General features: G+C 25.4%; 1 protein-coding gene across 1 annotated transcript; it reads right to left on the reverse strand.

Moving 5' to 3' along the window:
• Positions 1-3,405: 3,405 nt before the first annotated feature.
• LOC113557082 (zinc finger protein ZPR1) lies at positions 3,406-7,851 on the reverse strand. Its single transcript, XM_026962383.2, has 6 exons — positions 7,578-7,851; positions 5,209-5,622; positions 4,882-5,152; positions 4,648-4,808; positions 4,194-4,463; positions 3,406-3,712 (listed from the first exon to the last, which is right to left on the reverse strand). Exons 1-6 carry the CDS (start codon positions 7,683-7,685, stop codon positions 3,593-3,595), a joined length of 1,344 nt encoding a protein of 447 aa, XP_026818184.1. The 5' UTR covers positions 7,686-7,851; the 3' UTR covers positions 3,406-3,592.
• Positions 7,852-10,650: the final 2,799 nt, after the last annotated feature.

The following is a 10,650-nucleotide window of genomic DNA, read 5'->3' on the forward strand; positions in this document are numbered from 1 at the left end:
ACAAATTGGTTTAATTAGGTACTGTTGTTTATTACTGAATGACATTCATATGTAAATAATGCAAACAAGGTTTTAAAGTATGAATTTAAATTAATCATTAGATATGTTAATGTTATTCAGTAAATTTTTTGTTTAAAACCAGTGTTTAGATCACTTAGATCTATGTCCAACACAAATAAGCTGTAACGTTGCATAGTAAAATATTAATAGCCTTTATGTTGTATGTTAATGTAATTTACAAATTAATTAATATTTTGAGATTGTGCCAATATTATAATATTCAATTTCAAGACTTAAAATACATTTTACCTTGAAATATTTATAACAAAAACATAAATTATATGTATCTTTTAAACACAATAAACATGCAAATATACATTAAGTGACAACAAAAATTAGATATAATTTAAATATTGTGTAATAATTTCCATCCGTCTTTTAGCAGACGTTTTCTATAAAATAATTTTTCTTAAAAAAAACTATGTATTATGGACTGTTTTATTAATTTACAACAAAGATGAAAATTCCTGATAATGTTCTAAGTTTAAAGTGTAAATTGTTTTGGTATTTTACTGTTATAATTACACTATTTTGATAATTCAATAAACTATGATAAAATATATTATTCTGGTAGATCTTCTAATGATCTTATTTAGTATAATAGTACTTAAGATTAAGAATTTATAAGACATTTTTAGAAAGTTTTGTTGTTTTTTTTTTATGTGGTAGGGGAATAGAAATTTTTATTTTTATTAAATCTATCATAGAAATTAATCATTTATAATATGCATTGTCGTTGTATGGTAAAAAATACATATACATTGTTTGAATATGGGATTATATTATCATTCCATAAAACACAATTTAAATGACTTATTATAATTAAGTCAATAATATGTAAAATGTTGTTTAAAATAAATTAAAGCAAAAAAACTAGGATAGGAAAATAATTTGTTTTCTCTGATATAAAAAACAAATTACAGTAAAATCTCTACTTTACTAACTTGAAGTTTCTTCGAAAAAAATTTCTTAAAAAGAAATAACATTTTTTTACTTGAAAAACTGAATTTTAGAATAAAAAATATACTTAAATTGTAATATACAAATATATAATATTAATTAAATAATTGAATAATAAAAAAAAATACATTCAAATTTTAAATTAAGTGAGTTAATTATTATTTTTTTTAATCTTTTGTTGTTGAAGAATTTTCTGATATCTTGTTGAACAATTGTTCCATTCTTATAACAAAAATGCTTTCACTAGCTTAAATAATTAAAGGTGTCATCTGGTTTTTTTTCAGTATACTGAAATCTATGACAATAGTGTTAAATGCAGCTATAACTGTTTATACTTAATATTTAGACTAGAAAATGAGGTTTATCTTCTTTTTCTTCTGTTGTTCAGGAACAATATTTTTATTCGCTTAGTGCACCTTTTGAGCTGTAATTACTTATACATATATGTGATATTTAAGTGTATATATATATATATATATATGTATACAACTATCAACAAATACGACAATATGTTACAGACCCAACTTAAATTAATAACCATAAGACACATGTTAAAATACAAATAGACCTACAATATATTTTAATTTATTCAATTATATTTTATTATGATATTTAGCTAAAATAGTGTTTAACTCGCTTTAATATACGGGGTATCCAACAGATAAATATATGGTCAATTGCTATTAGAACTGTAGCCTAGGAGAACTTGGTCCCTAGACAGCCAGAATGACAGTGTATCGTCAGAAACAGCATAACAGAGTTTGAAACAAAACTTCTTAAATTTCAATAAACGTGACACTTAGAAAATATTCTAACTCCATCCCCTCTGGCCTGTATCACATTGGAGTTTGTAACACGCTCTTAAAAATCATTTAATGATATGAATGTATACCTATAATAATACTTCCTGTCCTGATAATTTGGCAACAATTGATTTTATTATTTGTAGATCATCTCTTATATAATATATCATTAATAATAATCTAAGGTAGTAACATTTAACAAGGTACAATTGACGAGTGTATACTTCATAAAAATATGTAACAATATAATTATTTTAATTTGCTGGTTACATAGAAACAGTTTTAAATAAAATTTTCATTATATAATAAAAGTTAAATAGATGTTCTCTTGTATATATCAAGGATGGCAAATCCATGGCACGTGAAAAATTAAAATATTTCATATTTTATATTAATACATTAATTATACAATAAAATTACAATAATTTTTTTCTTACTTTATTGAATATAATTTATATGATATTTTTTGGCACACTCGAAAAAGAAAAGGTAATTTTTGGCACAGTGTTCAAATCACTTGCCACCCCTGGTATATATATTATAGTCTTGATAATCCGGTACTGAGTCAGTAAGCTAACATATTACTACCATCTAACTACAGTTTTATTTTTGAATTATTGTTTTAATAATTCAATGCATTTGATTCTTCTGATAAAATTGTTAGAATTTCAACAAAAATTATAGTTATCAGTGATAATTATCATTTCTATCGGAATATTTTAATTGAATTGAGTGTAATGATAATAATTACATTTTTATTTTTTATCTAGTTCTTGTTTTAAATATCTTGTTTCTTTAATAATCTTGCAATACTAAATATCGGTTAATCAAAACTACAGTAGTTATATTTCTATAAATCTTTCATTTATATATTGGATCTATAAAAGTATGAAGCCTATAACACAGTAGTGAGGATAATTTAAATAAATTTGAATTTTGGAACAATAAGCATGGTAAAAAATTGTAATTGCTAAATTAAATTATTACATAAAAACAAAATTATTAATATTATAACTGATAGTAATTTATTTACTATTCTATCTTTTTTAAAATTCAACTAATCGATCATTATGAAAATATCAGATCCTAAAATTTTGCTTACATAAATCCCCTCCTAAGGTAATATTACTGAGGCATACTATATTACTCTGGCCAAACCCAATTCATAGTTATGTATCAATTAACAATTTATCTTAATTTTATATTGAATTTAATATATTATACAAATAATTTAAATAATATATAATATATATATATATATTATATATATCATTGTATATTTTGTAATTAAATAATATTTTATAAATTATTTGTATTACTTATGCGTAAAAATTGCATACTTAGATGAGAATAAATAAATAATAATATTTATATATATATTTTTTTATATAGTTAGCAATTTAATAATTAATAAAATCAAACAAATTATATAAGACTGTAATAATCACTTACTTGGAAATAAGGATAAAAGTTTAATTAAAATAATATTTATTATATATAAGTATTGATAAATATATAAAAAAAAAATCAAATTTGTAATTAAATTCAAATAAATTGTACTATGAGGAATTTAAAATATGAATCTATAACCAATACACATAAAACTTACAGCTAAAGAAAAATTGAACTTTTTCTGAAGGTAATTGAAAAAGTAAATTATAATTGTGGTTGTAATTACAATATAAAAAAACTAGTCATATTTTTACTGTATAACATTTTATTAAAATAAAGCTTGATATAATTATTAAACCAAATATTACTTTGTATACTTATTTTTTTTCATAATCATCTACTTTCATATCGTTTAACCCTAGCTCTTCATTCTGCTCTTCAGTTCTATCAAACCGAGTGATAGTAAGTTTTGGATCCAAATCTGGAGGCGTTAAGCTCTGAAAAAAAGATATTAACATCATTCAGTTAAGTATTAAATTATCAAAAAACTTGGTAAGATTTTTAATTTTATTTACTACGCTCATATTATAATTTTGTAATTCAATAATAATTTAAAAATCTACTAACTGTCAACATTTTATTTTGGATCCAAACAAAACAAAATACCCATTTTAAATGTATATAAAATAAAATAAGTTCATAAGTTATAGTATTTTAAAACAGCTAAATCTATTAGATCTATTCACAAAAGAAAAATGCAAAATAAAAAAAAAAATTCTCTAAACTGTTTTAAAGTGTTTTAACAAACAAAATTAATTTAATAACTTATTTTGTATACATTTTAAATAAGCATCTTAGTTTGTTTTGATCCAAAACAATCTAATTGATCAAATTTATAAAACTTAATAACGCGTATAACGTAGGCACTAAACGAGCGTATTATATATTATTTATTTAAAAGTAGTATTTACTATCTACCTGGACATAACTATTTCCTGCCGGATCATGTAGTACAATATCTACTGGCATTTTACAAGTTTTAATGTTATTCAGTTTTTCTAAAAATATCTCTGTTTTTGCGATAACACCTTCAGACTGACTATCACCAGAATAAAATGCTGTAGCAGTATCTTTCAACTGTTCATGTAATGATGTTATGAGACCTTCAATAGTAGTGAATCGACCACTCAGTGAAAGTGCACCAGCTTCAAAATCCAATTGTGGAATACGAAGACAACATGTTTCTGACTGAAAAATAGTTTTTTTTTTAAATATGTATACAGAAGATAAAACTAAGATATTAATATATATATATTATTAAGATTTATATATGATTGTTTATGTTATAGTTGAAAAAAAATAAATTTATGAGGATAAACATTAGTGTATAAACTTTATAGAGTTTTCAGTAACAAAATTAATAATTAATTACTTTCAATATATCCCTGTTTAAATCTTCTGGATCAGATACTTTAACAGTTATTTGTAAACCTTGCTTTTCAACGCCACCTCCTGGTTTCACCTCATTAGTACGATAGCCACAATCTTCACATGTAGTAGCCATGATCACTACTTGTTTGAAGTATGGAATATCTAAAAATATCAATATAACAAAATAACCAAAATAATTGTTGTCATATTGATTGCTGTACAGTAAAATAAATACCTGTCACTTTCATATTGGTTTCACAAATTGATTGACAATTTGGACATGGGCCACTAAATTGAACAATTTCATCATTCATATTATTAACAGATGAATCATTAAAAGTGCCTAACGGTTTGATAATTGACTGTGCATTGTCTTCTGCTGCTGATAATCCTATCATTTCATCTTGAGCACTATCTCGAGTGAACATTTCTGTTTGCATTCTGGGATCAGCCAAAGGTGCAACAGGATTTGAAATAAATATATTCCCAGTTGCATCTTCAAAAACCTACAAACATGCATTCATGGTTAATTTAAAATAAAATTAATAATAAAAATAATTACCATCATTGGAATGGGCTTGGTAAGATTTTTGATGCCAATCAATCCATTGATTACAACTTCCATTTTTGATGCTAATTCAGGATGTGTTAGATCAAGAACTTTTTTTTGTTCACTTAAATTTGTAATTGTCTTAGTAATTATGCCTTCAACAGTAGTTACTTGTGATCGTTGTGACATTGGTGGTATTTCAAAGTCTAAATCTAACACTTGTACACTTGTGTAGTCTGTTGTAATCACATATCTATCCAAATCTTCTTTGTTTTCAATATTTAAAGACATCCGAACACCTTGTGGCTTAATTTCGATTGCTGGGTCCAATTGGTTATTTTTATAATTACAGTGTGGACAATCAAATGATGATATTACCAGTTCTTTGTAAAATGGAATGCGTGTCAACAAGAGCCGTGTGGTACCCTAAAATGATTTTTAGGAAATTATAAATTAAATAGTGTTAATTGGAGTAATTAGTAAATTAAAATCTATAATGCCCTTGTATAATTCTAAATTACATTTTTATAAGGTTATTTTATTAATTATATGTTAATTTCTAAAAACTTATAATATAATATATTAAATAGTATATTATTTATGAATAGTTAAAAAAAAAATGAGATCTTAGTAAGTCAAATTTTTACACTGAAAATTTGTATATATACCATATATCTATCACAAGATATTAAATATTATTTAATTTAATTTGTTATTATTTCTATAACCAAGTTTAAATTTAAACCTAACTACAGGAAATCTCTAAAATAGTATGAGATGCTATTAAAAATTAAAAATGGACAAATAAATATTTAATATAATAAAATTGACTAAATTGTAAATAAAACAATGTTTACCCTAGGTGCAGCATTCATAAATATTTGTTTTGTCATTTTATTTTATCTAATATTTTTATTATAACGTTAACTATAGTATACTCAATAGTGTTTTTTTTTGTTTCGACTACTCCGAGTACCAATTCTATAATCTTTCTTGACTACCAAAATGAAAATAATTGGTTGTTTTTATTTATTAAATTAAGTTTGGTATACTTTGGGATAACATAAATTAGCGTTCAATAAATTTTGTAGTACATACAAAAACAATGGTGAAAATAAGAAAAAAATGGGGACACATGGATTTTTTTTTTAAATTTCATGTTTTTTTAAAAATAACAATTAATGCTGGATGAATATTAATACAGTTATAGATATTTCGAGATATTAGTCTCTAAAATAATGAGACATTTCTTTTCTTTTAAAAGTGAACAAAAATGTTAACAAAAATAATGAAACTATAGATAGCAAACTGGATAGCAACAGATAAGTTGAAATAATGATAACTACCAATTAACTTTAAATTGTTTTATCTTAATTACAATTAATATCAATTTTCAGTAAATTATGAAAACAAGGTAACAATTTCAAATGGCTGATTTGGCCCCTACTGAGTTTTCACTAGACTATAGTCTATAGCAGTGTTTCTCAACCTTTGTATTATGACGACACACTATTAAAAATGTTCATACTTTGTGACACACAATAAAAAAAAATAAGAATAATACATATTAATTTTTGTTAAATATAGTATCAACAAGATTCATACATTTAATATTAGTACTTCCCGCGACACGTTTGGACTTACCCGGCAACACACGATTGAGAAACACTGGTCTATAGAGTATACACTGTATATACTATATCATACTCTAAATACTAAGTGAATATTAAACGTGTTAATGTTATACCATTTAATAAAAATAAAAACAATATACTTAATCATTGAAACATTTTAGATAAATAAATAACTAAAAGTATTCATTTGAGTTGATTTATTATATAATGTAGCTATATATATATTTTTTCTTACTTAGCCATTACAAGTACGTTTTATACGAGTTTTTTTATGATTTTTATGAGAAAATCCTGCACTTTTCTGTAGCCATTACAAATTGGAAAAAGTAAAGATAAAATTATCTATTAGTGGTAACCAAAATAGCATGAGAGAACGGATAATTATGAACATATTTCTAGTTATTAGCCAATAATTGTTGTCATCAAACTAAGCAAATAATTTCATAAAAGATTTGGTCAATCAATCAAGTAAACATTTAATTAATTTATCAAATATTAAAACTTTTCTTCTTGAAATGTTAAGTGAAAAATAAATAAAATATTATTATAAATTATAGAAGTATAATTCCGGGACAATTTCCCGATCCAAAACACCGGGACGCTAATTTCTAAACTGGCACAGTCCTCGCTCAACAAAATTACGCTAGCTACAGTAATCGAATAATTTGATAAGACCATGAACAATACGCGTAAGGGGATATATATTTAAAATTTAAAAAAGCCGAATAAATCGAATAGTATACTCACATTCTTTCCACAGCTAAAGCACAGACTTTCGATTACGTTTACTTCCAATTGGTCTACGTCCAATTCCGGGAATACATTGTTGATATCGGCACTTTTTCTGTCAGCCATAGCTGTCTTATACGAATCGCGGTCAATGGAATACAATTTGAAAAAATCTAGACGACTTCTAAATCGAATTAATCGAATGCGGCAGCCGTGAAACGTTATTCGACAGAAACTCGGATTAATTAAGATAACATTGTGAGCGAAGACAATTATAAAAAATTGATATGGAATTAAAAAATGTGGTGATAAAAGAAACGTGCCCGTGATAGTGAACAAAAAGTTAGGTTATGGTGTTTACGACAACTGTTATGCACCACGGTCACGGCAATATGGAATAGTATTATATCTGTGTATATGACCGTGTCGTGTACCAAAGATAATACGGGTCGTCTAAATGGCGGTAAAATAACATCATCTAAAACAAATAGAGTCGATTCACTGATTTCGCTCGTCGAAAGCGCGTTAAACTAGAGCGTAGTGCTAGTGCGTGCGTAAAAAAATCGCGAATTTCGTGAGGCTATGACTTATAAAACCTTATTGTTTCCGCTGACTTAATTTTACACCGTTCTTCTCAACTCATTGATAATTGAGAAATTCACGTGGGCACATGCCGAATATTTACTTCTGTTGGCAGTTTAACACCAGAACGGCTATGTGTTACAACGATCAAACCGATCAAGGCACTACATGCATAGACGTGTTCAGAATTTGGTGACAGAGAGGGCACAACAAATTTTTAAATCGCGAGACCTATTTATTTTAGACACAAAGAAACGTTTTTTTTTTTTTTACGTTACAAGATTAAACAATTACAAAATATAAAACAAATAATCAAAATCTATAGGTAGATACAAGGTATTGCAGGGTACACACTGCACGAGTTTTTGTTTATCCGGGCATGATTTTGTTGGAGGCACACTCCGCCGGAGGGGCAGTGCCCCTCCACGGTCCCTCCTGTAAATACGCCTATGACTTCCATGTCTATACATATTATATTACTAGGTATATAATATGTATCTATTACTATCTGTAATGCTCTATCGGCTATAGCATTAGTATTTATCACGGTATTCGAAAAACGCTTGATGCAATAAGATGCCTTAAAATAATTGATGTTAAAGTATACTTATTATCAAACTCGGACAACATTTCGAGCACGACAATAATACGACATGATTCCTGCAGATGCGCGATTTCAACTTTTTATTAAAGTGTGCAGAAAACTTGGCTGGCAAAACAAATTTTCAACAGACCACAAATCACAATATGTTTAATATTATACCTAGTAGAATTTAAACAAAAATAATTTGTTAATGTATGATCGTTATCGTAGGTTAGTTACATAGTATATTATGTATATGTATGGATATACTGTGAATCGCGCTGTGCACAATAATTAAATATTAATGTATAGTGTATACATAAAAAGATATCCAATTAACTGTGTGAATATTAAATATTTTATTAGCAGATTTCCGACAAGTGTCAAATGTGACAGATGGATTTCGCACTTCGAGCAAAATGACGCTAGTCTTATTAAGTTTGATAGTGCCATCCTGACCTGACTTGAATTATTTTCAAAAGGTCTGAATCTGAATCGGAATCCCGGAAAATAAGACCAAGGTAAAAATAACAAGCTCATACATAGAAATTGTCAACATACTAAATTGAACTACTTAAAAACGGAGGTATCTAATTTGCTCAAGAAAAATGTAAAAGATGTAAGTAATATAATTTTTAAAAATATTGAAATATAAAAAACATATATATTTTGAAAAATTATATTTTCTTTTCGCATAAAATTATGTGATAAATATAAAAATATATCTTTCATTATTCATCTTTATATAGGTAGTATATTTATATACCTATAGACTATAGTATATCTTTATATATCAAAAACAATATATTAACTTAGTATCATATAGATTATAAGTATACTATAGAATAAAAACATTTTTATTACAATAATGTACATTATATTTATAATATAATTACTTTAGTTTTTTACGATCAATTGAACAAAAATGTTACCAGCAACATGCTAAATGTTTTTATATGATATATTTACTATGCTTGTAAGATTATAATTTGATACTATCATTAATAATTGATAAATAATTAATAATAATAATTTGATACCTTTCTATTAATTTTTTAATTATTTTTATATAATTTCCATGTGTGTACATGCGGGTCGTATAAATATGTGTATTATGTAAGTAATCATTTTTTTAATTTTCATAATCAATTTATAGGTATATGTATTTTAACAATAAAATTCTTCCCTGTTCTTTTTTATTTTTTATTCTTTTTCCGTGTTCTTTTCTGTTTGTTCTTTTTTCCCGTGTTCTTTTTTCCTTGGTATTTTTACCGTTTACCGTTTTATGGAAACAAATAAAATAATAAGACTTAAATAATTATCTAATGAAGTAATGCATTACTTATAAGTTGTAATGCATGACATCATGTTACATGAAATATTAAAATAATTTATTAGTTTGATTATAATAATTAATAATCAGAGGCCAACTTATGGAAAGGCTACGGGGCTACACTGCTACTGTTCCGGACAACCGGGCCCCGATTTTATTGAGGTCTCCAGGCCCCCTAATGATTAAAAATTAAAGTGGCAATGTGAAATTGTATGATATTATTGCTTTTGTTAGACATTAACAAGATGTATATCAGTAAACATTAATTAATATTTTTCATTTTACTGATGATATTATTATAACTATCTAATAGAATAGATAGTTAATAATTATATTTAAATATATTACAAATTAATTCATGTTGTGTAAATCAAATTTTGTTCACTAATACTATGTTATTTTAAAGTTCACTGTTAACTGTATTTTTTAAATTACATTTAACAAAATATTAAAGGCCTCTAAAATTATATTGTCCCGGCCCATATTTTCTAAATTGGGCTCTGTTAATAATTAAAATGAATTATTAGTTACGAATAAAATATAGTCTATATTTATATTGTGGACATTGATAATATTTTCACAGTTCGTATAAC

This window comes from Rhopalosiphum maidis, chromosome 3 (genome assembly GCF_003676215.2).
Source record: "Rhopalosiphum maidis isolate BTI-1 chromosome 3, ASM367621v3, whole genome shotgun sequence".
Taxonomy (NCBI): domain Eukaryota; kingdom Metazoa; phylum Arthropoda; class Insecta; order Hemiptera; family Aphididae; genus Rhopalosiphum; species Rhopalosiphum maidis.

What these genes read in the sequence shown, in the direction of transcription:
- LOC113557082 (XM_026962383.2), bottom strand. Translation starts at nt 7,685, where the DNA reads ATGGCTGACAGAAAAAGTGCCGATATCAACAATGTATTCCCGGAATTG. An exon ending in GCTTTAGCTGTGGAAAGAAT is followed by an intron (nt 5,623 to 7,577) that starts GTGAGTATACTA and finishes AAATCATTTTAG; the next exon opens with GGTACCACACGGCTCTTGTT. An exon ending in AACCAATATGAAAGTGACAG is followed by an intron (nt 4,809 to 4,881) that starts GTATTTATTTTA and finishes TGATATTTTTAG; the next exon opens with ATATTCCATACTTCAAACAA.